The sequence below is a fragment of the Vidua macroura genome, chromosome 4 (assembly GCF_024509145.1).
Source record: "Vidua macroura isolate BioBank_ID:100142 chromosome 4, ASM2450914v1, whole genome shotgun sequence".
Classification (NCBI taxonomy): Eukaryota; Metazoa; Chordata; class Aves; order Passeriformes; family Viduidae; genus Vidua; species Vidua macroura.
The window spans coordinates 20098819-20125800 of NC_071574.1; the positions used below are offsets into that span (position 1 = coordinate 20098819).

The 26982-nt window shown below is 41.9% G+C and overlaps 1 protein-coding gene across 4 annotated transcripts in view; it reads right to left on the bottom strand.

Annotated features, from left to right (window-relative positions):
- Positions 1-26982, bottom strand: part of FAM13A (family with sequence similarity 13 member A) — a 131486-nt gene that overhangs the window by 12392 nt on the left and 92112 nt on the right. For 3 of the 4 annotated variants that reach the window (XM_053974872.1, XM_053974873.1, XM_053974875.1), the window contains 10 exons: positions 26332-26408; positions 25571-25613; positions 20402-20552; positions 12453-12666; positions 11966-12104; positions 10770-10851; positions 10428-10648; positions 9155-9238; positions 5434-5529; positions 3800-3883 (listed from right to left, as the gene is read on the bottom strand). In XM_053974872.1, coding sequence (XP_053830847.1) covers positions 3800-3883; positions 5434-5529; positions 9155-9238; positions 10428-10648; positions 10770-10851; positions 11966-12104; positions 12453-12666; positions 20402-20552; positions 25571-25613; positions 26332-26408 — 1191 coding nt within the window. The remainder of the gene's footprint in view (positions 1-3799; positions 3884-5433; positions 5530-9154; positions 9239-10427; positions 10649-10769; positions 10852-11965; positions 12105-12452; positions 12667-20401; positions 20553-25570; positions 25614-26331; positions 26409-26982) is intronic. The other variant, XM_053974874.1, reaches the window with a different exon arrangement.

The following is a 26982-nucleotide window of genomic DNA, read 5'->3' on the forward strand; positions in this document are numbered from 1 at the left end:
TAGAACCAATGCATGACAGAGAAATTGCCACCACAAACTCATATTGGTTAGGGAGACCCAGAGTGACACAACTGAGAGAAAAAAATACTTGGGGTTCAAAGCAACCTGTTTCTTTGTTTAGTTTATGTATTCTGATGTAAATGAACCCATTTACAGTTGTTACACATATTGTCCAAAGCACACCAGCCATCCTCTGCATTTCCCTGCAAGCATTTCCCAGCATAGAGACTGCCAGGTTAAAATGTGGAATTTTCTCTCAAAAGAAGCAGCTCAACAGCTCTCTCTAATGGCTGAATTCAAGACCTCAAATGCTCATACAGTAATACCAGTGAGCTCAGATGAATTTTACAATTACCCAAATGTGGGACATGACTGAGTATAAAAGGACTGCTGCTGCTAACATGTTCAAACATTAGCTCTGACCATTTTGCTGGAATACGCTAAAAATTGGACTAGAAACTTGGCACAGTGCAATTTCCCATTTCCTCAATGCACACTGATGAACTAGTTGTGTTCCAATTTTTTTACAAAATTTATAGGCATGAGATTTGGAAGTCCCTGCTGCACTTGGTATTCACCAGTTCACTGTGTTCTCAAAAGTAGGGCTTGTCCTGAGACACTGTCCAGAAATAATTTTAATTATCAGGGAACAAGGCCCAGTCTCTTATGTATGGAGACATTTCTAGAAGGTAGTTTTCAACCTTAATATAAGGAATGAAGCTACTTAGAGAAAGCAGCAAATGCCAGCATGGACAGTAAATATGTATGTATGTGTAAATGTATTTATTTTACAGCCATGTAACTCTACCCAGGAAGGATCTAAGCACATGAATATCTTTAAAAGCTTTTGGGGGCTAATATCACTGAAGTCTTCAAGACAAAAATATATTGTAGCACCAGGATCAGAAGTAGACATTTTTAAAATTTGTTTTTTCATGTAATTCCTTGTGAATAGTTCAACTACTCCTAAGAGACTGGTCCTGTATTTCAAGCAAAAAGGGAGAAGGTAACACCAAGGCCTGGCTTAGTCCCGTTAAACCCTCAGTGATTTATAAATGCACACATTTAAATTAAATTACAGTTTGCCCAGAGTTTTCTTTTTAATTTAAAGCTCTAGGCCACAATAATACATCACAAAGCCACAGGCTGAAAATTACAACCAAGATTGAGGATGGAGGGTGAAGAAAACATTATCTGGGAAGAAGCTTTGAGTAGCAATAATAACAGAAGATATATTTAAGATATATTTTTATATAATATTATATTAATATATTATTTATATTAAAAGATATATATATAAGATGTAAACAAAAGAAGTTTGAATGCATCTTAGGAAAATCTGCATGGAATTTATGGAAGTTGAAGCAATATTTAGCACATGATTAGACACGACCCATTTCTCGAGACATTCAGCTGTGCAGTTTAAACAGAAAGCACAAACCAGCAGTCACATACTGTTCTTAAACCCTACCAACAACTCCAGACTGAACTGGGGAGGGGAGGCGATCTTTCACTGCCATTTCCCTGTCCCTAGGCATGCCACCCTGCCCAGACTGGGAAGGGCTGCAGCAGGAGAACACAGATCCTGCTGTGCCATGGAGGAGGATTTGCTAAGTCAGTCTAAGCAGTAAAAGCAGCACACTTTGCTTTAGAGGAATCTCTCTGGCAACAAAGGAGGAGCTCCCATGCCCTTTTCTGGGAGAGCCCCTGGAAAGAAAGCAAAGGGACAATTTCCATAAGCAGTGTGACAAAGTTGCTCCTGAGGACTGATGCAAGGTGTTTTCCTCGCTGATACCCATAAGCCTGTCTTGCCTTGCTGTAGACACCAGCATGCTGCCCAAGCCAGCAAGCAGCTCAGGAGCCAGCCTCCTGCCACGGGAGGAAAAGAAAGTGTAGAAATTTCATTTGGACCTCAGAGCCAACACACTGCATCTGGCTGTCACAAGACCTCTGAAATAATTTTGCTCTTAAATACAAAGGAGCAAATTAGAAGGATTCTTAGCCAGAACTCCAACAGAAAGGCCGTCTAAGGCCTTCCCTTTCAAGTCTCACATAGGAACCTCACTTAAAACATGCAGCAACATTTACACCTTGAACCAGAATGATCATACACAAGATTCATTTAGCATGCACCTGCTTGGATTGTTATGCAATTATGAGGCATTCCAGAGTTACAAATGTCAAATCCCCAGAGTATCCTATCATGGGCACTCCCAAAAAGCAAGAATCCTAACGATTTTTCCAACACAAAATTCAAGATATTGTACCAAAATGTTTGGTAAGGTCACCTCAAAACACCTTTCAAGTTTTTAGTCAAGTCTCCCAAATGCTTCTAGAAAAACTCACCCAGAAACACACAAATACTGACATTGTCAGTGGCCTGTCAAATATTTCCCTGCCCATAGTGGACCTATGCAGGAGCTAAGTTCTGGGGCCTTTTGCTAACTTCCTGTCTTTAATTCTGAGAGTAGTTCAGTATAAAGCTGCCAGATGCAGCTTCATAGAGCCCCATTTAAGTGTAAATAGGCACATCATGTTAACAGGCTTAAGGCTGTCATCCTGATCTTCTGCCAGAAACTCTCCAGGTTTGTATTCCCTGCAGGACACTGCTGAACTGGTTTGGTGCTGCCCCGGCACAGCACCAGCCTGTGGTGGCCATCAGGGATCACCATAATTGACAGCTCTAAGTTCTCACACTGGGTGCAAGCAGAGGTGGAGAAAAAATGACACACTAAAAGTAAAAAACAGAAGCAAACAAAACCACTCTCCACCAGACCAGTACTGCAGATTTCATCCAGCAGTTATCTGGAAAATACTAAGAAGCTCAGTGATCATTAACCAGCTTCCAAACAGCAGCTTAACATCTTCAATCTGCAATCTGGTATTAAAGAATATGTGCCTTGAATAGTCCATTAATATACAATCCACTGGACTCAATCACCTAAGATCTCTAAGTCTGCAGTACTTACATTTAACCAAGCTCTGGCTGGGTAACAGGAATATGACCCAGATGTGCTGAAGCACTTCTCTCCCTTGTTACACTGCAAAGGCACAGAAAGCAAGCCAGGGCCCAGCTCCATGCTGCGTGTCCTGGTCTGCTGTTGGATTTTATTCCTCAGGGCAAGGCCCAGTATCATAGCAATCTTCCCCACCCCGAGTTATTATTCCACAGCAGCACAAGAAGAAACACAAAAATCCTGCCATCCAAATCTGACCAAGTATCAACCAGCAGAACCAAGCTGTTCTTACTTCATCCTTATTAATTTAAGAACACCCTGTACAAGGTGTGCCTTGAAAAAGAGCCTGGATAAAATAAGTGGAGGGGAGCAGGTAAGGATCTCATAAGTGCCCTGGCAAGGGTTAGTTTTGTGAGAGCTCATTCCTGCCACGGTGCTGTGAGCAAGCCACAGAGCCTGGGAGTGAGAGAAACTACTATAAAACAAGTTAGTGTCTTTTAAAAGAAGGAGGAAAGCAAGATTAAAAAGCAAGGTACAGGGCTAACTGTGATTTTTAATTTTTTTTTTTTTTAAGCAAAATAAAATATATTATGCGCAGATGGCGGGGAAAGGAGAAGGACAGGAAAGAATGCAGAGCCAAGGAAACACTGTAGTCTTATCTACAACAAGGGAAGAATTTGATCAGAATTGGCGAGGCTTAAAGCAGCTACTGATTTTTCAGGAGGACACTGCAAAAAAAAATCAACACTGATAAAAAAAAATCAATCAACCATTCTGTTTCATTGGTATAAGGGGAAAGTTGATGCAAACTGAGCAATTAGTTAGCAGCTGGAGGTCTTCACCTTTATCTCCTTGAAGAAGGAAGCAGTTTCGCCCTCGATAATTGGCTGCAGCAAAGGGCTTCTCCGCTTGCTGGAGGGGGAACCCTGTGACAGGTGTTAACAAGTATGTTACATTGTGAACCCCTTTCTCCTCCACCACCTGCTCTCCTCATTCTCACCCACACACTTACTCTCAGCTCATCACTGGACCACCAGGAGAAATACCTTTCTCAAGAAAGAAAAATAGGCCTAGAAAACCCCCTAAACCTTGGGCTGTTTTCTCTCAGGATGCTGCTTAGCAAAGGACACCACTGTCAATCTGTTTTTAAAAAGAAACTTGGATGATTATTAGCTGGGTAGTGACTACAAGGCAAAGGCTGCAAGAAAATAATCTCCAGCCCGAGGCCCATACACACACAGAGCATTTGGCTGGCTCTCCAGAGCTACAGTGTAAACTCAGCCAGGCTCTCCAGATTTGCTTTCCAGGAGCCTGATTTCCCAGTGAAGTACCCACCGATGTAGAGATGGATTTTCAAATGTATCCTGTCTCTCTGCTCTCACTGTCACTGTTCTCACTCAGAAGACTGGGAAAAAAATCAGTCTCATCTCTGCTCTGCTAGCCTCTGTGGATTTTCAGTTTTGTGTCTTAACAGGACCTGGGCTCTCTTTGACAGCTTTGCATTAAACTGCCCATGCACACCTACTCAGCTTCCTCCTAGACTGGCAGCACTGTCTTCACAGCACACATTTTGGGGACTATTTTGCATATTCCATGAGGAACAGCCTTTTATTTCATTTTAAATGCAGGACCAAGAACACCTCCCAGCATTTGCAGAAAGAAGCCCCACTCCTCTGTGACACTGCATTGGGTAATGCTGTGCCAGCCCGTTCACTTCAATGGCTGTCTACAGAAAGTGGGCAGGACATGAGCACTGCTCAAGAAAAGCAAAAAATGTTCATACATGACAGAGTAAACAAAACTTTGATAAAAGAACTCTCTTTCCATAGACAGGCTTGAAGTATTCTGTGTGGGTTTTTTTGATTAATTAATTTAAAAAAACTGGACTACACATATTGTCCAAAATTAAAGACAGTGGATTTTCTCCCTAGAGGGTTCCTTGCTGGTGGCAAAGCACCACCTTGAAAGAGGGAATATCCACCACTTAAGAGGATCTCTTTAATACAAATGAAGTGTTAGAAGACTGAGGGTTCTTTCTTTCAGCCAAGGACACAACTGGCATCTCCTGTGGGATCTACTCAAGTCTGTGTTCTGTGTACAGGAACCCTGTACACAACCCTGTGGAACCAAGCAGCATGGAAGACCTACAGCTCAGCGTGGGTTGGTATGGAAAAAGAAGTGAGGCTGTAGCCAAACAGAGGATGGATGAAATAACAGCAGCAGCCCAATGGAAAGAGAAGAAACAATACAAGGTGAGATGTGCCCCATGGCTCACAGATGGACACTAAAGTCCCTTGACCAGCTTTGCCCAACTTCAGTATCAAGTGTGTCATTGATTCACTCATTTGCTTGATCTTTGAGTGATAAGGGAGGTTGGGACTTAGCCTTAGTGATTGTGTTGTACGTGAAGTGTGGTGATTCCTGCTTCCTCAGTTTGAAACCAAAGAAATACCCCACAAAAGAGTGCTCTACTCACAATAATAGGGATGGTGTTGGCTCTGGAGAGGATCTGTTTGACCAAGCGATACCTGTCATACAACGGCTTCATCACCTGCCGCTCATTTTTGGTAACCTGAAAAGGAAAAAGAGGAGACATCCATGAATCCTGCAACAAATGCTCCACTCTAGAATTCATGTGGCTGTGATCACCCTCAGTCTGCAGATATTGAAGAAACTTGTATGGGGATGACAGGAGAGCAGCATTAACCCTGAAACTGCTGTCCATCACTGCATCGCTTGTGCCTGATGCCAGCTGAAGCTGTGTGGGCTGTCTTGTAAAGGGGCTGTAAGAGACAGCTAGTTTAAATGACCAATTAGGGATCAGATGTCCACAGCACAAAATGACCTGCTGAGGCAGCACTCTGTGCTTGCAGTCACGTCTGCCACGGTAAGCACAAGATGAGCTTTCCATCCTTGTTCTTGTGGCCGGCCCACAATAGCCGGGTTCATGACCCATGAAAAGAGAAAGCAGCTGCACTGACTGGCTGTTGCAATGTGAGGAGACTTCCCTTGAGTACGGTAAACTACAGATTTCACAACAGCTGACTTTCTGGCTTTGTTATTCCTCCTAATTTCCTGTACAGCCAGCAGTTTTTCCTCTTTTTAGCCTCCTAACCTTGCCCTCCATCCCTCCTCACAGCCACTTTGCTGGGAAGGATTCACTGCTTGGAAGTGATGAAGGTGCAACGGCTGTGTGGCACAGAGAAGAGAGAATAGTGCTGTGATGTCCACCTAAGGTGTTCCTTAACTCCACTCCTCCTTACTGCTTGTTGTGCTCCCTCCCCAGTTTTGAGAGCGTTACAACCTGAGTGTGTTAATTTCTGGTTTTCTTTCAGGTTCAAGGTGGGTTTTATTTCTTCAGTGTTTTCTTACAGCACATTAGAAAACAAACAAAATCCTCAGCAATACCTGATCATCATTCAGCACTGTCTGACCCACATCCTATAAGTGTTCTTCCACTAGATCTTTTGTCTAACTTTAGATTATAAAGCTCTTATGAGGAAGCTTTAACTTATGCCTTTCTACTTGCTGCTAATCACTAGAGCACCTGAACAACTGCGATTTAAAAATCAGCATCAACAGAGTAACCCCTAGGGGGCTTTGTGCAGTGTCTCTTTGTGCAACAGAAACAGGAGAAAAGGGAATACAGCTTGAGACAGTGAGGCAATTTTAAACTGCCTTTTATTTTGTCTACAGTTGACTTTCCCTGGCATAATCTTTCTAAAGCTTTTACATCTCCCTCCAGAGAAAGAGACGATTTTAGCTTGTGAGGGGCAGAAAGGCTGTAAGTATTGCCAGGAGTGGGATGGCAGGAATGAACTCTAAGAATCTGGAGGTAGCATCCATCTTCCTCCTGATAACCAAGCCTACGTTCCCTATGCTGGGGGCAAATGAACAGGGAGGAAAAGGAGAAAGATCTTTATTCTTTTCCTGGTTCAGTGTAAATATCCCTTGGCCTGATAAGGGGGATATAGATGAGCAGTCTTGAGCTCTGGGGGCTGAATGTCCTACACCCCCAAAGAACAGCAGGGCTCCAATTCCTGACAGCCTCAAGCTGCCTGTTCATTGAGTAAGCAGCTCTCATGGATTAGAGGGATGTGAACAGCATGAAATAATTCACTCAGTCCTCTTTGTGTTGAGTTTTGTGCTGTTGTGCCTGCACTCAATTGCACTGGCTAGCAAGTTGCCTCCAACTTTGGACATTTCTCTGTAACCCATCTGGAACACAACTAGAGAAACCGGGTAACCTAAACATATATATAATATTATTCCTAGCTTTACAAGATTAGCAGTTTGTGGAACAGGAGGTACAACACTACTGTTGGCTCAGACAGTCTGTTACTTAAAAAAACCCCAAGACTGTGATGAGGCTTATGTTGGGGCTGAGAATCAAACCTTCAATTAACAACATTTTAAAGCTGATTAACAGCACTGTTCTGCACAGAAAAATAAACATAAGCCTTGGAATGGGTACAAAGTCCTTAGGTATGTTGAAGAATGGAAGTTAAACAACATCCTTCAATGTCTGAGTATCAGTGTGGAGGAGCAACACAGATAATTAATATAGGTGTTGGAAGTTAAGTGTATGGAGTCTGAGCCTGTCCTGCAGCTCATTTACACCAGCAAACTTTACAGAAAGCATATTCTGAAAGTAAATATTTAGTACATGGGCACACTGTCTCATTAGGCAAACATAAGTAAGACCAGTAAAGTATATTTTGGGAGAACATCAAAATGCAAAGAGACTGTTAGAATAATGGAGCCTTTGACACAACTCTGGGGCACACTCGACGTGGCAAAATAGCAGCAGCTGAGAACAGACCATTGCTTGCATTGTTAGAGCAGCTCAAGAATTTCTGCAGAGACAGACTTTTGGTTTAACTAAAACAGTTTAGTTCCACCTTTGCAGGTTCATCTATCACTGGTGCAGAAAGACCCAGCTGCACAATAAATCTGAGCTCCATTGTTTTTCTTGTTTAGTTAAATATCTTTAAGAAAAAAAAAAAAAACCTTGGCTGAACTATCCGCATTCTCCTCAAGCTCTCAGTACTTTTCCACTGCTGCACTGCCAGGAGCTGAGAACAGCAAAAGCTGATCAGTTTTCCTTGCCATACAGTTCAATGTTACTAGGTATAGACAGCTTACTTTAAAACAAAACAAATTTAAAAGTAGTTGTATAAATGAAGATTGGAAAAGGTAGGTGGAAATAAAAGTATGCTGACAAGATAGGCTCTGGGCTTGTTATCTTTTTGAACAGATTGAAGTGAGTTCACTTCAGTAAGATGCCAACTTTTGATTTATATAATTGTAAAAGCAGCAAAAAAAGACTTGGTCTCACAGAGAACAAATCTGCCTGTCCTCTCATGTAACTATGCCATTTTCAGTTGCTAATACAGTTGTGACTGTATAATATTAGCACTCCATGAAGGCATTTAAAAAAATTAGTGAGACTTTTTAAAACAATGGATAAAGGAAGATATAATTCAGAAGGAAAATATCAGGAATCTCAGGCAGCAACAGAATGACAGATTTGTGAGCTGCATCAAGTACTCCTTAGAAGCAGTAATTTACTGGTCCCAAGCCACTGCTCAGGGGATTAGCAGCACTCTGAAATTAAGTTACTTTACCTATACAGCTGGTCACAAAAATTATAATGGCATCAGTGAAAGAGAAGGAAGAACTCATAAAAAGCCAGCTTCATGGCCTGGAAGCCACTGTGTTTCTGCCACAGCAGGGATCAACAGGAGACAAAACTTAATTATCTGTATTCATAAATAAGTTTGCTTTTATACCATTGATACTGGAAAACTGCAAACTTCCTGGCAGGTGGGCACCACACACAACTATTCTCATGCAGACTGTCCATTGGGCTTCAAATTGGATGTCTGTGGAACCTGATGAGCACAATTCCAAAATAATGTCCACTCAGCCTGTAGGCTCTGTCCTGCAGGTGTCTGTCTAGCCCAGTGCTGTGCGAGGACATCACCCTGCCTGGAACAGACTCCTCAGCAGCTGTGGAAGTGAAGGATCAGGAAGGTGGATTAGAGGGTGCACGTGTGGTTTGGAGAGCAAGAAGTTCTAGTGACCTGACATCAAAGGGGCATTAGGGGCATCATTTACCGCAGACAAAGACCTAGAAAGATGTACTTTGAGAAAAAAAAAAAAAAGAAATAAAAAAAAAATGCTGCAGTACATACCGGTCTGCCATGAATGCCTTCATAATACAGCAAAGCTTTCTGAAGAGCCACTTTTTCAGCTGCTATCTGATCTCGTGTCATGTCCTGTGAAAAATGGCACAGAGAGAGGGAAAGGGAGGAAGAAAAGAAAAAAAGTCAGATTCCTGGACTCAAGAAATACTGATCTGTGCCATAACCTAAGTCATATCATATGATCATTACGTTTTAAAGATTCATCTCTACCTTCCAGTTGTCTTTTCCCAGCTAAATTGCCAAAGAGACTGTTAATGGGAGTAGAATCCTATGCTCAATGCAGGCAGATTAAACACACAAACTTTGCATATGAAGGTATTTTATGTACCTAAAGTGGATTTACAGATTCAAGTGTGCTTTGAAAAAAACAATGTCTTTTTGCAAATTCTGCTATGGAGTGAAAGGCTGTAGCAGACAAGAGGGGACAAAGCCAAAAAAAAAAAAAAAAAAAGGGAAGACAGTTAGAGACAGAGAAGACTTCTCTGACCAAGGTGGCCAAAATTCCCCCACTGAATTTGCCTGACACCAAGCCTTTTCTCCCTATCACAGCATCAAATACTATCACAGTCCCTCTGTAAGCAGCCAGGCTGCGGATTCTTGCTACAGTCAGAAAATAGTCAAAACACCTGTTGTACGTTTTTCTTCCGCAGATCCAGCGAACGAAGATAATGCTGTCTGCCTCACTCTTATACAGCAGTGTACAATTTACATGTCAGCAGACTCAAGGACTTCATTTACAAGGCTGCCCAAACCTCAGGAGCTCACATCAGACATGAAGACCTCCCTGCTGATAACCCTCAGAGATTACAGCAGCTAACAGAGTTCAATGTGAAACTCTGAAGGTTAGCAATAACACACCCTGAGAGAATTATATTCAGTTTTGGAGTGAACAAGAAGCAAACAGATGACACAATCTCCAGAAGCACTGGAAGACTCAGAATTTGACAAAAACTTTTGGATAGAACAACAGAAATAGCCAAACACAGGACAGGAAAAAGATTGCAATAATTCAGAAACATTACTAGGAATATGCAAGGGTCAGACAAAGACAACAAGATAACATACTACAGAAACTGAGCTCTGGGTAAAAAAACAAGATACTAAAGACAGAGGGAAAGGAACTAAAGTAAGTGACCCAAGACTAAAGGCTGCAGACTTTTTAACAAAATGTAGAAGACTACAACATTTTCACAAGTGACTGTGCAGTCACAAGTAACCTATTTGCACTTAAAGGCCTGAATCTGACCTGGCTACATTGTACCTTAATGTCTTCAGGTCGATTTGTCTCTGCTCGTTTCTCTTGAAGCTTCTTCTGGATGGAGTCAAGGGTCACTTCCACGGCAGGCTTGGCAGATTTATCTGACAGGTCTTGCTTCTTGTCATCCTCCTTCTCCAGCTGAGAACCAAAGCTCTTGGGGAGCGTGTTGCTGCGTTGACGCACAACAGGGCCAAGGTCTTCCTCTGAAATCTTCAGTTTTGACTCTGAGCAGGCAAAGATGAGCAATTTTTAAAATGTGACAGTGTCAGGATCACTGCCTCACATCAAATCTAAATGAGGCAGAGTGAAGCTACTCCCCAAAGGTGCACCAGTGGTGCCGCTCACCTTTAAGTTGCTTTCGGAATTTGGCCAAATCATTTGTCCATTTGAGCACTTCAGGGTTGGCTGCCTTGTCACTGTGGGAAGGCTGGGAGGAAAGAAAAGCCATGGTGAATCTGTGTTAAACCACCAGGAGTGATTCACTGAAACAAGTGTGTGGCACAAAAGGGTACAATGGAATTTGGACCCAGCACAGAGCACAGGCACTGGCTTCTGACTGGCAGCTGCACATCTCTGACCAGCCCATTTCAGACCTTGCTTTAATTGCTCCTGCTTGTCACAACACTCTGTCTTAGGTGCATCATGAAATGGTTTTCTTTTTAGAAAATACAGAACGTTTGATGCCAGTGATTAAGTTGTAGGAGTGACTCAGAGGGCTGGATGCACATTGGATTCCTTGTGTCTATTGTTTCCGAACAAGAGGGCACCCCTAAAATAGAGGAAACCTAGCATGAACAGTTGGAAAAGTGTTATGACACATGTATCCACACCAAAGGCTGCCTTACATCCAAAGATATCAAATGACCCAAATTCTAGGCTACAACAAGCTCTGAGTATTTTTTCAGCTTTTCCTACTGCAGGCCAGATCTTTCCAGTACAATTCTTTGCCATTTAGATAGCCAAAGGTGCACACATGCACAGCTTTACAGTTCCTTACAAAGCTTTCTGTGCATCAGAAGGGCATATCAGAACAATTAAGAGTCCAGTACACTGTTGCTGCTCAGCAGCACTTGACTGTGGTTCCTTGCTCAGGAGTGAAGGCAGCTGCTCTCTCTCCTCTGCAATGCACAGGTGTCCTGGGATTACCATCATGCAAATGAGATCAGCAACTGTGCTTCCCATTTGCTGAAGTTAAATAAATAAACAAACAACAGAAGTTGAACACAGCTATTCCTACACGCTGTCTTAAGCAGTGGTCGAAATCTTATGAGTCATTAGCCTTCCTCTCTTGTGCTGCATGGATATTGCATAATACCTGGAAAGGTAATTTGCTCGGTTTGCACACAGATTTCTGCGGGGGGCAGCAGGTCTTCTGCCTTTTGTTTTTTCCTTTCCTCATTATAAAAGCTTTCAAGCCCCTCTGTATGTTTGGCATATTTCCGTGGTTTCCCTCTGTAAGCTTGATCCACTTCCCTGGTGTCCCTTCCCTTTGTTGCTAATTCATCCATCTCCACATAAATGCTTAACTCCTACAGACTCACTCTGTATTTCCTCTCCTCTTCAAATTTGTCCTCAAATCTCCTGATCTTTTTCTTCAGCCCCTGAATCCTCCGGGTGAGTTGCGCAGGGGTGAGGTCTTCTCTGTCATCTTCATAAGATCCTAAAGACGAACTCCGTCTCCTGCCAAGAGCAGAGATTGCAGGAAGAGCTTATCCAAACAGCCACAATACATCTTGATACAGATCAGGCCACTTCACTTTGTGTGAATAAAGACAGGGCCCGCAAAAGTGAGAATGCTATGTTGCTACTCTGCAACGACAGATAGCAAAAGATGCTCTAACAGCCTTAGATATTAATGCACAAACCCAGAAATTAACTACAAAGAACTTTTTATAAAATATCAGTTCCCTGTGAGTAGGGACAGAAACCCAACACAGCACAGCTGATCCAAAGACATGCTGCTTGATGCAATTGTGCAAACCCTTTGCAGCTGCGTGCGAAAGTCAGTGCCGGCGAATCACAACCCACCTCATGAAGGAATGAGAATTGGGAGGAGAAGGAGGCACTTCTGTATCATCCAGGTACTGTTGGCTCTGTCCATAGGCATAGAAGCGAGGGGACAGCATGGGATCACTGTCCTCATCCAGAAGTTGGCGAATCAAACACCCGGCCTGCGGGGAAAGGCGAGCCTCATCTGAGTCTAAGCCGTCTCGCTGCCATGAGGAGAGAGCAGGGATGGGCTCTGGGAACAGTAAGACAAAGGCTGGTTTTATCAGGTTTGTTTTATACATAAGACAGACTCCAGGTAACTTTCTAATGAACCTTGACCTGCTCATCCTGGACTGTGACTCTTGTCACCAGGCATTCTCTGGTCACTACTCCCACCTGCCCCTTGTGCAAAGCATTACAAAGCCTGGCCACAGCAGGTAACCTACACAAATATAAGTCATCTCTTAGATGCAACAGAAAACTACCCAAAAGCTGACTAGGAATTACCATGGACTGATACCAAATGAGGCAATCACCAGCTAGCACCTTTGAGGAAAAAGTTATGCTGGATAGAGAGCATTACTGGCACATGGTATATAGAAGAGGCAGTTGGATTCCAGAAGGAATTTTTTTTCAGTTTCAGGACATACAAATGTTGTAAATGAATAGTGTATTAATGGTTCTCCTATTGGCCCCAGCACTCCAATGCGACCCTGTTGCCTGCTATTGGAAATTCCAAGCCTAGGAGTAAGCATAGGTTCTTCTAACCTGCAAGCAAAAGGTGTCTCACATTACCTCCTGTTCCACAGGATGCTTAGCCCACATATTAACAATTATAGTAAAATGGTCTGAGTTTCCCCTTTTCCCTTTCACATGCAATCCTGCTGCTTACAGTATGGTAGAAAAGTGAGGAAATCTTCAGCCCTCTGGACAACCTAACCAGCCAGAAGTAAAAACAATGTTGTACAGGGAGGTGGTGGAGTGGGAGAGAAAGGGAAACCCAATTTAGCACTGCTGATTAGCATAATAGAGCCCACGGAAAGCAATCGCCTCAATCTTGTGATCACTCCCTCCAGATGCCATAAGGAGTCTAACATTTTCTGTTCAGATAGTTTACTAAGCTGATTTGCATGCTCCTACTTAAACTGTCTAATCCTGTGGTGCTGAGAGCCAGGCTTTGAACTTCTAAATCTAACAAATAGTTCTAGAGTCAAGTAACAAAACAAAAACCTTATAGAAAGCTCCCAGACCAGTCGCAGAGCTACGGACTAATTGTTTCCTGTGCCTAGTGTGTCTGTTCTTCATTCACAAAGAGAGGGGGCTTTTGAACTTATCAGTTCATGAATAAAAAGCAGCATTTCCTTTTGCTGAAGAAGGTTAACATTTTCAGAGCTCAGAGTGGATTTCATGAGGATTCTCCTCCAGAACACCTCTGTGCTGTTTAACATTCCTCCTCTGTACAATTCGGGCAGTGTGAGACCATTGTCAATGCAGCAGTGATGGACTCAGTGCTGTTTTGCTTATGCACATCTTCAAATGATGCTCTCCTCCTTTTGCCTTCTTCCTTAGCACATGGATACAAATGGCATGCCTCTGCTTAGAGGCTGGTGCTGCATACACACTGATGTGCTACCCTGAAAGGGGTGACAGGAGGTTTTTGCACAAGCTTTTTGCATAAGAGCCCCTCAAAGGTGCTGTGGTAAGAGAAGCACATGTAAGCCTGGCTCACAGGGGCTACTTCCATGGGGTGTGCAAGCCCCAAGTGTATGTAGGCTGTTTTGCCATGGTTTGGAAAGCTTATGTAGCCTGAACTTCCTTTGAGTAATTTCTGAAAAAAGAGTTTTTCTAAGCTTTGTTCAGCCTTGGCATTTTCTAATACCTGAAATATTTTGCATCTACTTCCCTGAATCTCTCATGGTTTTAGGAAGGGTCTCACAAGATCTTTTGTAGCAAAATAAAGGGTAATACAAAAGGAAAAAATGATTAATAGATTTGACCAGCAGGAGCAAGAGTTAAAGGATGCATGAAATTCTTCTAGACATCTCTCACTTCTAATTGTTTGAATACCTCTCACCTGCAAACTGAATTTCCTCTTGGAAATTGTTAAATAACACCTCCATGGGATTTACATAGATGGAATAAACTTAGAAAAAAATCAGGCATATTTAGCAGTAACTAAATTAAGCTCTACCTCACCAGCTAACAAAGCCATTATTAATCATGCATGATGTATGTGACTTAATTGAAGCTGGATTTAAAACCAGATAGCATGCGACATTTAGGGAATTGCAATGGCTCCAAAAGCCTCTGATCAAACCCCAAAAGACAGCAAAGCACTTTATGTAACCTAATTTAGATTGAGGTGTGTCTACTTTATATTTTGTTCATTTCAAAATACTCCCCCAAAACAGAAACTCCCATTCTAAAGAAGAAAGTGTTAAAAAGGAGAAGGAAAAAAAAGCCCTAAAAGGAAAAATTAAATTTGGGACTTGACAGAAGAAATGGCTGCTACAGAAAATCAGCTTTCTTTAACCCTTGCCCCTGGAAGGCCTGACTCTATGGGTAATTTTGTTTCCCTTGCTGACTATATACATTCAGAAGACAAGATCTCAACTAGACACAAAATGGCTGGACCCCTGAGAGCAACACAGCAATTCATCAAGGAACATAATTAGATACGTACAAATTACAAATTTTATCTACATCAGATCACTAAGTGGACCAGCACTGCAGTCCAACTGCCTTCTCTCTCCTGCTGGCCAGGTGCCAGGCCCTTCAGGTGGAACCACTGGAATTGCTGGATCACACAAACACGCAGGAACCCACTAAGGATAAGCTGCTCTTTTTCTGACAGTGCACAATCAATTAATTCCTCTTTAATCGGATGCATAATATCTTTTGTTATTCATTTAGCCAAGATAGCTATCAAAGCATTGAGCTTTTTCTGAAGGCTGCTGAACTCCTGGACTGAATGGTTTTGAAGTATCTGCTATGAAGTCCAGTTTTAAGGCATCCACTATCATGATTAACGCTGTCAGCCTTTCCCCCTTCAGCTAATTGAACAACAAAATCTCAACAGAGATTGTAAACATTTCACCTTTTCTTTGCCACTGACTTGACAGAGCGGGTACACTTACTCCTCTTCTGTCCTGAACAGATCTTTCCTGCTCAGGGAAAAAATCTCAGTTTTCTACTCATCTCCACATTCTTTTCATGTACTATTTTTCCCCCCTCCATCTTCCAGAATGACAACTTTTCATGGGAAAAAAAAAAAAAAAAAAAAAAAAAAAAAAAAAAAAAAAAAGGGAAAAAAAAAAAAGGAAAAAAGGGAAAAAAAAGGGTGAAAAAAATTTTAATGCCTTGGTCGGACTCTCTAGGCATTTCTTTCAAGCATGCCTTTTCTAAGCTGGTGCAGAAGCAGTGAACTGTGTGCTGGTAGTGAGGCTGCAGTCCTTCAGAAGTGCTGCTCTCCCTCTCAAAATCCTACAACCAGCTCATCTTTCAGAAGAGCTGTCAACCATCTGTCAGGTGTGGCTCTGCAGAGCTCCACAGGCACACAGAGCATTGCCTATGGCAGTACAAGCTCTCTGCCAACCTGCTGCATAGAGGGCTGGAGGTTTTAATAAACCTGAACCATTAAGTGCTTCACATGAGAAGAAAGCTTTATTGTATCAAACTAGTGTATTATTGGTGAGCTCCAAGCCATCTTGCTGACAAAATCTGTCTTTTTTTTAAATCACTACATTGTATATTTGTCACAGGGTTACTGGGGGCTGCAAGGCCAACAGAAGGGTGTCTACACACAAATACCACTTGAGGTGCAGCCAGCAAAATACCACAGGCATCTCCTGTTTCCTTCTCTGCAGCCACACAGCTCATACATGCTGCTAAGACTGCTTTTACACACACCCATCTGTCAAACAAACGAGGCCAAACCTTAGCTACTGTAAATTGAAGTAAGTCCAGAGGGATTAAAAAGTCTAAACTCATTACAACACCTGAGGTGCTAGCATCAAATGTCACTTGAAAGACTCCAGAAAAACCACTCATAATGAAATGAATAAAGTAATTTAAAACTCCATCCAAAGCATTCACTAGCTCAGTAACAACCTATTTTCATCCTATAAATAACTATGAAAATATCCTTGTTTGAATACATCAGCAGGCATTCTTCCTACATAGATCAAAAGAATAACCCAAATACAACACTACCACACCTCTTCACTTGTGAGATGACACATCTCTCAGCTAGCAAGCAAACTTTGTATTTTGTTTACAGCATGTCATAACAATCACAAATACAATTTTAATATTTTGATCCTGTTCAGTAAACAATGCAATTTTTTTCAATACTCAGTTATAAAAATAGAATCACTAGAGATGCATCACAATAGAAATGCCTCACTCCCTTTTAATTTCTTATGCTAAAGAGCATTACACACAAATAAACTATCAATCTAAGTCCACAGTGTTGAAAAAAAGAAAACTGAGTTCAGCTTCCCTTCTGCTATACTATATGGATTTTTTCTGTATTACTTTGGGTTTTTTCCATGGGAAAGCATCAATTAAGTCAGTGTCAAAACTATTTGTAGATCAGCTTCACCCTCAAGGTCTCAAGTGCTGCAATACTTGAACTCAAATTGTGTTTTTAACTTCTGCTTTTATTTTTTTTTTTTAAAGCTTGAAAAAAAATGCCAGCTGATTGCTTCATAAGAGCTTGTTATTGCAAACTCTGCTTGAAATCTCAGCTACAGAACTTTTTTAAATATTAGTAATTGGGTGACATGAGCAGCAATCACACATCATATTGATTTATTGGGCAGCCTGCTGACAGGGCCAGCCGCTGCTATGGAGAGCAACATACTTCCAGATTTTCCTTGAAGACAGGATAGCAAGTTCTGGGCTTGAATTAGAAACATTTGGTGAGAAATCTGCACAATAGTGCTGGCCTGTGAGAGAACACTCTGTTCTCCTCAGTTACTGCACCCGATTCAAACGTAATCCACAACAATTAGAAACCTTAGCTGTGGAAGCAGCTCTGAACACGCCTGCTCCCAAAGCCATCTCAGTTGGCAGCCACTGACCAGCTTAGCAGGCAAACCCAGCAGTCAGATGTGACATCCCAGTTCACAGGGACAGCTTGGTCCACATCCAGGGCAATAAAACTGCCTGATCCACATCTGCCAAATGCACACCAGGAAAATACTCCTGGACCATGGGAAATGCACTGAGGCAAGGAGCTCAGCACTTGAATTTGGCTGGGGCACTGCTCATGCCCTGAGTTCTGCGTCAATAGCCTGATGATTCCTACATAAGCCTCTATACTTAGCAGGTGAGTGGGATGTAGAAGGTGGGCACATGGCAAAGTGTGAGGCTGCATTGCGGGGAGCAGGGAGAAAATGTCTCTGTCCTCTCTGTGCTCAGCTTTAGGTAACAGAACACAGCCTGGAGAAGTACAGTAAATCTCTCCCTTGTGTACAGATTTGACTAGGAGATGAAAGTTATGGGAAAAAAAAATCTGGTAGCAATTACTTCTAGTATAACATGAAGGGCAAAGGGCCTGCCAGCTCACCTAGCAGCAGTTATCATAGTTCTATGCCCCTGAATGAGGGCTTTTAGGGCAGCTCTGCTCTTTAAATGATGGAGAGCCTGCCTGAGTGACAAATAAAATCTAGTCAATGGACAAGGTTGTCTTGTGTAATTTTGTGCCCATTGTTGAAGGCTCTTTCCTAACATTTGACTGAAGGCAGTGACAGCTACAGCTGAAGGCAAGTCCTCAACCTGTAATTGTTCTCACACATCACTTGTGCAAGTCCCAGCAGTTGCCCTGGTCACTAGATGGTCTGCATTTCCTACAGTATGATATAGACAATCGTGACCGCAAACATTAGCTCAACTATGTCCTGAAAGAATGGGTAATTTCCCAAGACATGGACCTACCAAATTTGCTAGAGCAAAGCAATAAACAGCCCAGTATTAATTAGGGCATTTGAAGGCACAGTCCTTTCTGTTTCTCGTTGGGGATGCAACCAGAGCTGTGGCACGGATCCTGCAGAGATGTGTGAAGGTTTGAGTGATTTGGGTTGACTGGGAGGGGAAAGGGAGGACGTCCTGGTTGCTAGAGGTGTGGATGGGTGGTACAACCCTGCCCTGCAAAGCCAGTCTCAGCAACAGACTCTGCTGTTAGCTACAGAAGCAGTCTGAGAGTTGATGTTGAGATATTCCTCTTTCTGGCTGCCGCAAGCTTGATTCCATATACACAGCTAGGAGAGACTCAGTCTCTCCTTGCTGAGACACAGAAGGCACCATTTTGCTGCTGTTCACCCACACCAACAAAATGGTGATTCTGGAAGGCACGCGTTTCAGAAGATGATGTCTCTCTCACCCCAGACAGCTGATTCTTTTGTAACTGCCCACCTCCTCCTCCTGCGAAATACACGTGAACAGAAGGGAGGAAGAGCAATCAGAGAGAAGCACAGTCACATGTGCCCATAATCCTGCCTCATATTTGCAGAGCAAGAAAGCTAAAATCCAAACATAAGAGCATGCCTACTAAGAGGGATCTGTACCAAAGAAGCAACTTATTTCATACAATGGGAAAGCCTCTGGCAGGCAGAAAGGAGCTGTGTTCTCCCCTTCAGGCATTCATGTGACTCCTATTAGTAATGCAGGAAGGAAAAAAAAAAAAAAGGTAATTATTCCCCAAGGTTCACAGGACAGCTGAAGCCACACATCACCTCTGAGAACACAGACATGCTCACCCTGGCTTGAGACCCTGCAGGGCTCTGCTAATTGGCCCCTCAGTAAACATCCAGCAGCCAGGGTCGCCTGGGAGCCCTTCAGTGGTGCTTTGATCAGCTGTGCTGCATGTGTGGCGATTCCAGCCAGGGAATCCCCACCTAGCAAGCAAATGGAAAAATTCCCTCCCGTGCACAGTGACTGCTTGCCTGGCTGAATCAAAGGCAGCCATGGCTGCAGGTTTTCTTTACTTGCACCTGAAGTGTCATAACTACTCAACTCCTAGAGGGAAAGGCAAAACATACTAGGTCACGTACGCTGTAGAGGCAGGAATAGAGAACTTCCCTTCTCAGTGTTCCTCAGAGATTGTTATTTTAGAGCAATGAATTAGTTGCACATTTCCCCTCTCTTGCTTTATTAAAACACCACATTTGCGTTTTCCTGCTTCTTCCCTGTCAAAACCCATCTTTCACTCCTAAAGCATAAACTAACAGAAGAACTCTGGCTTGTACACAGACACGTACTCTGTAACTAGAATAGGGTTTGATCCCAAAACTACTGGACACCTCCATTTCATCTCAATTTCAAATGAAATGAAGGTCATAGCACCCACAGAGTTTGCCCAGATTCCCACCCTTAAACGAGTAAGTGTATAGCCAACCAAGCGTGTACTCTACAGAGGAAAGCTAAGAAATAGTAGTACAGCAATTTATATGACATACAATCAATTTAACACTGCCATTTAAGGTGGTCATCAGAATTCCTTCACAGCATACACAAAAAAAAGTTCTTTGTAAGACAAAGTAACAGATAGACAGCATCTTTTACCAGCTGTGCTTTTCAGGTGTGAATCATTATTTCCAAACAGTGATTGAAGGGAAGTTCTTTTTAGACTCTGAAATACCCACTTGCTTTGAAGCGTAGGGCAGTCTAGCTTAATTACCATTGACCAGTCACTAAGAAATAAGGTATCTTGAAATCCTTAGGGATTTAACTAAATAGTACTAAATAGAACATGAAAGTAACTTCAAGAATAAAACATTTCATTTTCCACCTCTAAGTGACAATTATAGTTAGTACCATTCAGTATTTGCTTCCAGTTTCTCCAAACTTTCAGTTCTATATTCAAGACAAAGTTGCTCTTTTATTGTTTTTAGCAAGGGAACATGGTCACATAAAGATACACCCAGCCCACTCAGGTTTCCCTCTCTCCTATTTCACTCACACAACCAGCCATCACGCAATCCTACCTTCCCAGTTGTTGTCATCACACAGTGATGTTAAATCCAGCCGAGGCACTTCAGATACAAAACTGTTTTCCTGATCATCAGTATCTTGATTTCTTTGCAACTTGTTTTCAGGCATGCTTGGATGTTCTTGAATCTTCATACTTGAAGTCAGCTATGTTCCCATACACCCAAGGAAATGAGAGAGAAAGGAAAAAAAAGTCTCAGGATTCAGAGGGGAAAAAAAAACCACTGCAACTCACAGCAGAATTAAGCTCATGCCTTTAGCTAAAAAGATCCAAACAGATCCTGATGTTTCCAGCTCCAAATCCAAATCCCTTGCTTGGTGACCCTTGTGTACTAATTGCTCACTCACACCAGTAAAAACATCCGTCCATCTGCCTTCCTTGAATTTTTCCTTCTTTAGAAAGCTACTGCAAGTTCCTGAGACTGCCTGCCCTGACAACTGCATGCAGCTGAGAAAGCCTCCAGTAGTGGAGTGGGATGAAATGGGAGGGAGGGAAGCAGGGAGGCAGGGAGAAAGGGAGAGGGAAGGGGGTGGCTTCGTACACTTCCTACAGGAGCACAACTCCTTCGAGCAACAACAAAAACGCTGCTGCTGCTGCTGTGAGGTTGTAGCAATATGGTGCCTTCTGAAAAGCAGGCACCAGAGCTCCCGAGGCAGCAGCCGCAGCCAGTCAGCAGTGCAGGCTACGTACATGAATGCTCTCATGCAGGCTGTGCTGGCTCAGATCAATTAGTGCCAGCTAAGCTGTGCTGGCTGCACATTCCCTGATTTCCTGTGGTTGTTTTCTAGCTGGGCGTGGGGAGAGCAGAACTATTTATGGAGGAGCTCTGGGTATTAAAGCGGTGTTGCGCAAATCCAAACAGCAGTAGGGTTTGGCATCTCAGCTGGAAGCAGTGTGGACTCTGGGAAAACGCCAAAAAAATTACAGAAGCATCCAGTAACAGGAATAAAAAAACCAAAAAAGCAGAATTCTGTCAAGTACATGATTCATCAGCTAGTACTACCTAGAAGAAATTGCTGTTTGTCTCAGCACTGTTCCCCCTGCACATACCACACGTTGTGTGCATTTATGCAGAAATCCCTGCCATTCCCACAATCCAGAGACACAGTGCGCGTGTCTGTGACAGCACCTGATGAGAGTGCTTCTGGCACTCCAAAATAAATTAGCTGTAATGCCTCACAGAGGGCAGTAGGGAAAAGGAAGTGTATTGCATGTACATAAACATGTAGTGCGATATGTATAAACCCACCAACAAACACAGAGCTAGATGAATAGACAGGATTATGTTACTACATAAACTATTTGGATTTGTTAAGAACAGCTTAGGCATAATTCTCTCAAATATAGTCTAGTGGGCAGTCAGCATGCAGATTTTCCCTCTGAAGGTATTTTGAAAATCTAGTAAACAATCTGCATACTCTGATCTGGGAAGAAAACGGGCCAAAAAAAAAAAACCAACCCAGAATTTCTGGATTTATTTTCCTTGTGAATCCAGAAGTATGGCCAAATGCTTCAATATCCTTAGTACATGCCACTAAGGCACGTTTACTTTTTTTCATCTGCAGAAAGCTAATGATGTGTTTGGTGCATCTTTTCCCTTTTGAGCAGAGATAAACAAGTAATTTTCATGAAGAGGGAAAAAAGTTGCCCAGTAGACAAATCATGTGAATAAATGTTTTTATCTGGATTCAGTTCCATCAATACCTGCAATTGAACAGGGTGCTAAATAATCTCATCTAGGCTTCCTTTCCCCAAAAAGGTTGGATCAGGTGATCTTTTGAGGTCCCTTTCAACCTGGGCTGTTCTACTGTTCTAAAAATCTGATGAATACCCTGGTATTTGTAAAGAGTGTTCTGCGTTGTATTTGTGTAAGGTGTGTATTTCCTGTTCATTTCAATCAATGGCCTTTTTGAAACATTATAACAAAATGAAAAACTAGATGATACTTTGCCAAGCACTAATAACTCATGCAGCTTGACGCTAAATCTGATTACAAATGTGTTTATTGTGAGAACTGTAAGTGGAAAAATGCTAATTCACCATTCAGTGTATTTTAAGCTGCTTCCTGGTTGGGAGGACTTAAATATTTCTCTAAGGTCCATTGACAAATTTCCTGCCAGGATTTAAATAGTCTGTGTACCTCACAAACAAAGACATTTGATCAGTGGCCAAATGTATCAGTTGATAAACTGCTTATAAATTGCCAGCACAGTATTTAAAGGTGATATTTTAAGGCAAGGAAAGAAATAAAGCACCGAGTTTCAAAATAGGTGCTATTTTTAATAACAAAGAAGTGCGAAGGAGAGGAACGTACCTAGATTTTAACAATTTCAGAGGGAGCAACCTGAGAATACCATCTCATCACTACTGCTGATACTAATCAGAGATAAATGTCTTTCTATGAAGAGTGTACAATCTCCTGACTTATTAAGACTCTTAAAAGATATCTGTAGCAGATATAAGGGCACATCCCAGATAGATAAACATTTCTATTACACATATATTAGAAAGATCATATCAATGTCTTCTTCCTCCTGAAGTCATTTCAGTAATTGGAAATCTTTAAAAGGTGTGTAAAAACAGGCCTGTGCCCTGCCTGCAGCCAGTTACTCTCCTTTCCTTGCTCACTGATGTAGGCTCTAATACAATGAATAAATCATTAGGTGTTCTGAAGAACAATGGTGGTACAAACCCAGGAGACTCAAGAAAGCAGATGTTTAACTTCCTTTGCATTAATGCTCCAAACCCATAGAGCGGTAGATAATTCAATATTCCCATCACTTATTTTCTTTTTTGATTTCCTGAAACCACCAGCTGCCACTCTCTAGGAAAAGGATCAAGTAAAGGAGAACTATTTTGCTTTAGGTATGGATGAAACCACAATTTCTTAAAATTAAGGGGGCAACAAGTTGATGATGTTGGTAACAGTTGGTCACAGCTCACTGCAGATATTACATAAATGACCACAAAAAATCTTCAAAGCAGGCACTTGAATTCTGCTTTTTAGGAGCTGTTTCTGCAGCCATGCTTTGTAGGCACCAGTAACTACAGATCTAAGCAGCCTGGGGATAAGTCAGCTGCATTCATTCTCCCTGCTCCAATGGAGATTGAGCATAAAGAGTAGCTCAAACAGCAAGAAATAAATGGCAACAGAAAGACTTTTAAATTCTGATCAGGAGGTTGTATTCTGTTCAATTACATATGGATTCCAATCAACTCTACATAAAAGGCTTGCTTCCCCTACATGTGATCTTCAATTACAGCCACGAGCAGGAAGCATCCCTAAGCACATTTTAGGAATACAACCTGATGCAAGAACACAGCCATTCTGCTGCCTTCCCCCTACCTGAGCCACGCCAACACTCTTCTACACTTGTTGCCATGTTGGTATGAATCTTAAATACTTTTCCCTTATCAAAACCTGGGTACTAGAAACCTGTGTTTTTCATCCTGGAACTTAGTTACTTCCAAGAGCAGATTATGAAAGTCACAAAACCACTGAAAATTCATTTGAGGCTTGTGTTTCAAGGTATTTTTACAGTCTCATGGAGACCCAAGTCAGCAAAACTGGTAGCTATAGCAAATTCCAAAACCTTTCCCTAACATTTTTAGACTGGAGGCAGGGTGAGAAAGAGAAAAGAATAAGAAGAACCTTGTCCCTTCCTCATCCTGAATGAGTTGTTTGTTATGAAACGTATGTCTTTAAGCTGCTCTAAGCAAAAGGCTTATAAGGGGGAAAGAATGTAAAACAACTCTGCCGGAATGTAACATTTTCTTGACCTTGTAATTCCTATATAATACATACTCTCTGGGTTAAGATCCTCTCCTGCAGTTAAAATGTTACACTTTAAAACTTTTCCTAAGGTGTAGTTTATTTTAAGCTTATGATTTCATATTTAAATGTATCTCCACCAGGCTAATTTAAAAGCTTAATAGAGTATTGCATGGCACAGCAGCAACAGCAGCTTTTCCACATGCAAGTGGGTACGTGAGGAACAAGCTCTTGCAAAATCTAGGCTCTGGAAAATACAACAGCTCACGAGCAAGTGCAAGGGATTACTGACCCTCTGGGAGCAAAGCAGGAGATCCATGATAGCCCAGTCAGAGCAATGATCAAAGGCAGTCCTGAACACCTTTTGCAGGGGCTACGTATTTCAAGATCCCACAAATTTAACCAGCTACTACACAGCTGATCAAAACTCAGCTGTTAGCAACCTTTTACCTTTCCTGCTAGGTGGAAATAATTCCTACCAGAAATGAAGACTTTCAAAGGCAATATATGCATAGTGGCTTTTATTTTTAAAAGAAATACAAGAGGAGTCTAATTTAAAAATACTACCAGCTTTCAGTCACCTCCAGACAGCCAGAGAAATCAGACAGTGGCTACAGCTGCTTTACTGTGCCCATTTTAAATGGATGCACAATTGAGGGAGAGGTGCCTTAGATAACTCTCCCCAGTATTTTAAATGCTTGGCTGTCTAGAGGTTTTTTTAAGCAAATCCAAATGAACCTGACTGCAAAGGGATTCAACCATACCCAACCCAAATCTTTGAAAACACCATAAAGCCAATGCAAGAAGTGTGTGTGTGCATGTGTGTAAGAGAAATGGAAAGTTGGAGGAAAAACTGCTGCCATTAACATCACATCTCCCCTCCTGACATCCATCCCAGGCTTTAACTTAGAAAGAAGCAGGAGGTGATCCAGTTTTCTAAGACAAATGGATTACAAACACCTATGTTCAAGAGCAACAGGCTGTATTATGAAATGATAAATAAAAGGCCAAATGATTTTAGAGAAATCAAGAGAAACAAGCTAATCTCACTACCCTGGCAGATAAGCAGACAGGTGTCCTCTTTGCCATAATTAATAAGGGAACTTCATATCACTTAAACCACAGTGCTGACTTCAGTGATCCTTCCCTTTTTGGCAAGGAGGGATCAAAGGGACTGAAGCAGAAGCTATAAGACTCCCCAATGGTTGAGAGGCTCCCTAAACTATGTAAATAAAAAGCAGGGGTAAGGGACAGAAAAAGTACATGCTAACTCCATTTATCTTGTGAAAAACAAAACTATATGCATAACTACTTGTTTCTGCTCAATAAATGCTCATTTAGAGACCACAGAACTGAAACACAAAAATAGCAACAAAAAAAAAAAATACTAACCTGAGAATGCCTGAAAAATACTTCATCGTTTTCACTTTCTTTGCTATTAAAAAAAAAAAAAAAAAACAACAAAAAAAAAAAAAAAAAAAAAAAAAAAAAAAAAAAAAAACAAAAAAAAACCATATTACAAACACAAAACCAGACTTGTAACAAAACCAAGCAGGACTTCTGCACACAAAGGTTTTTACATTTACTCCTGCACATTCACTAAATCACACAGTAAATGAAGGGATGCATTTTTTTTGCTTCCTCTCAGGAGCTGTTTGAGAACAATTATGTAATTTAATTCCAGTGCCCTAAATTCAAAACAATACAACTATCCCAACAAATGTAACTGTTGAGAGAAATTGTCATCTCAGGTGAGCAGAGGGAGGCTGCACAGCTCTCAGAGAATACTGAAGCACAAGGGAAAGGGCTGGATTCCCAGCCCAAAGGCCAGGTGAGACAGGCCCTGCATTCCTGTGTGGAGCATGCTGGTTCAGGTGCTGTACAGCTGATTTCTTTTCAAGTCTGCACCATCAGCACCTTCAGTGACATTCCTTTCAGGGTGGGAAAAGAGCCTTGGTGGCATTTGCTGCAGGGCAAAGCCCACACAACACACTAAGTGCCTCCGTGAAGCTCTGCTTGGAAGTTAACATGGTGGGCAATCTGTTCTGCAGCATACATGTCGCCCCCACAGCCTGGGTGGGAGATCTCTCAGGCTGTACTACAACCATAGGGAAAGGAAAACTTATATATACATAAAATAAAATTAAAATTACCTTTCTTCAGATAAAATTTCCATGTCATCAGGTCCTATTCTCTCTATAGGTTTGGATGAGCTAAAGCTTTCCATACTCTGCAATACAGTGAATATTAAAGCAGTAAGATGTCTATGAGAAACAGATTCAAGCTGCAGGCCATTAAACAGATCAAATAAAGAAATAGCCAACAGGATTTCTAGGAAAAAGGTAACACTCACACTACTGCCCACTGCACTAAACAAACCCCACACTTTATTGCCCATAAACTGCAAGAAAACCCAACTGCTCACTGCTTTGTCTCTTTCATCAGACAACCTCAAACGTCAGAACAGAATAATGCTGCATGGTACCCTGTCAGCTCCCGTTTCACCCACTGACAAACAGCCTAGGCTTGGGAGCAATTCTTTGGTCTGTGCAATTCCTGTAAGAGCCGGTATCAAAATCCACAGCAATTTCTCAGCAGAACTCCTTTATGTTCATGTTAGAAAACCCTCTACTTCTCAGCCAAACCCTTCCTTAGTTTCTTCTTAAACAGGCATAAGAATGAAAAGAGACTGCACAGATGTAATGCTGGGCTAATATGAATGCAGGGCAAGCAATGCAACTGGTTATGACCTCTTGTTCTGAGATTTGTTTTGGCCACCATTAAGAACATTAACACTGTTGAGT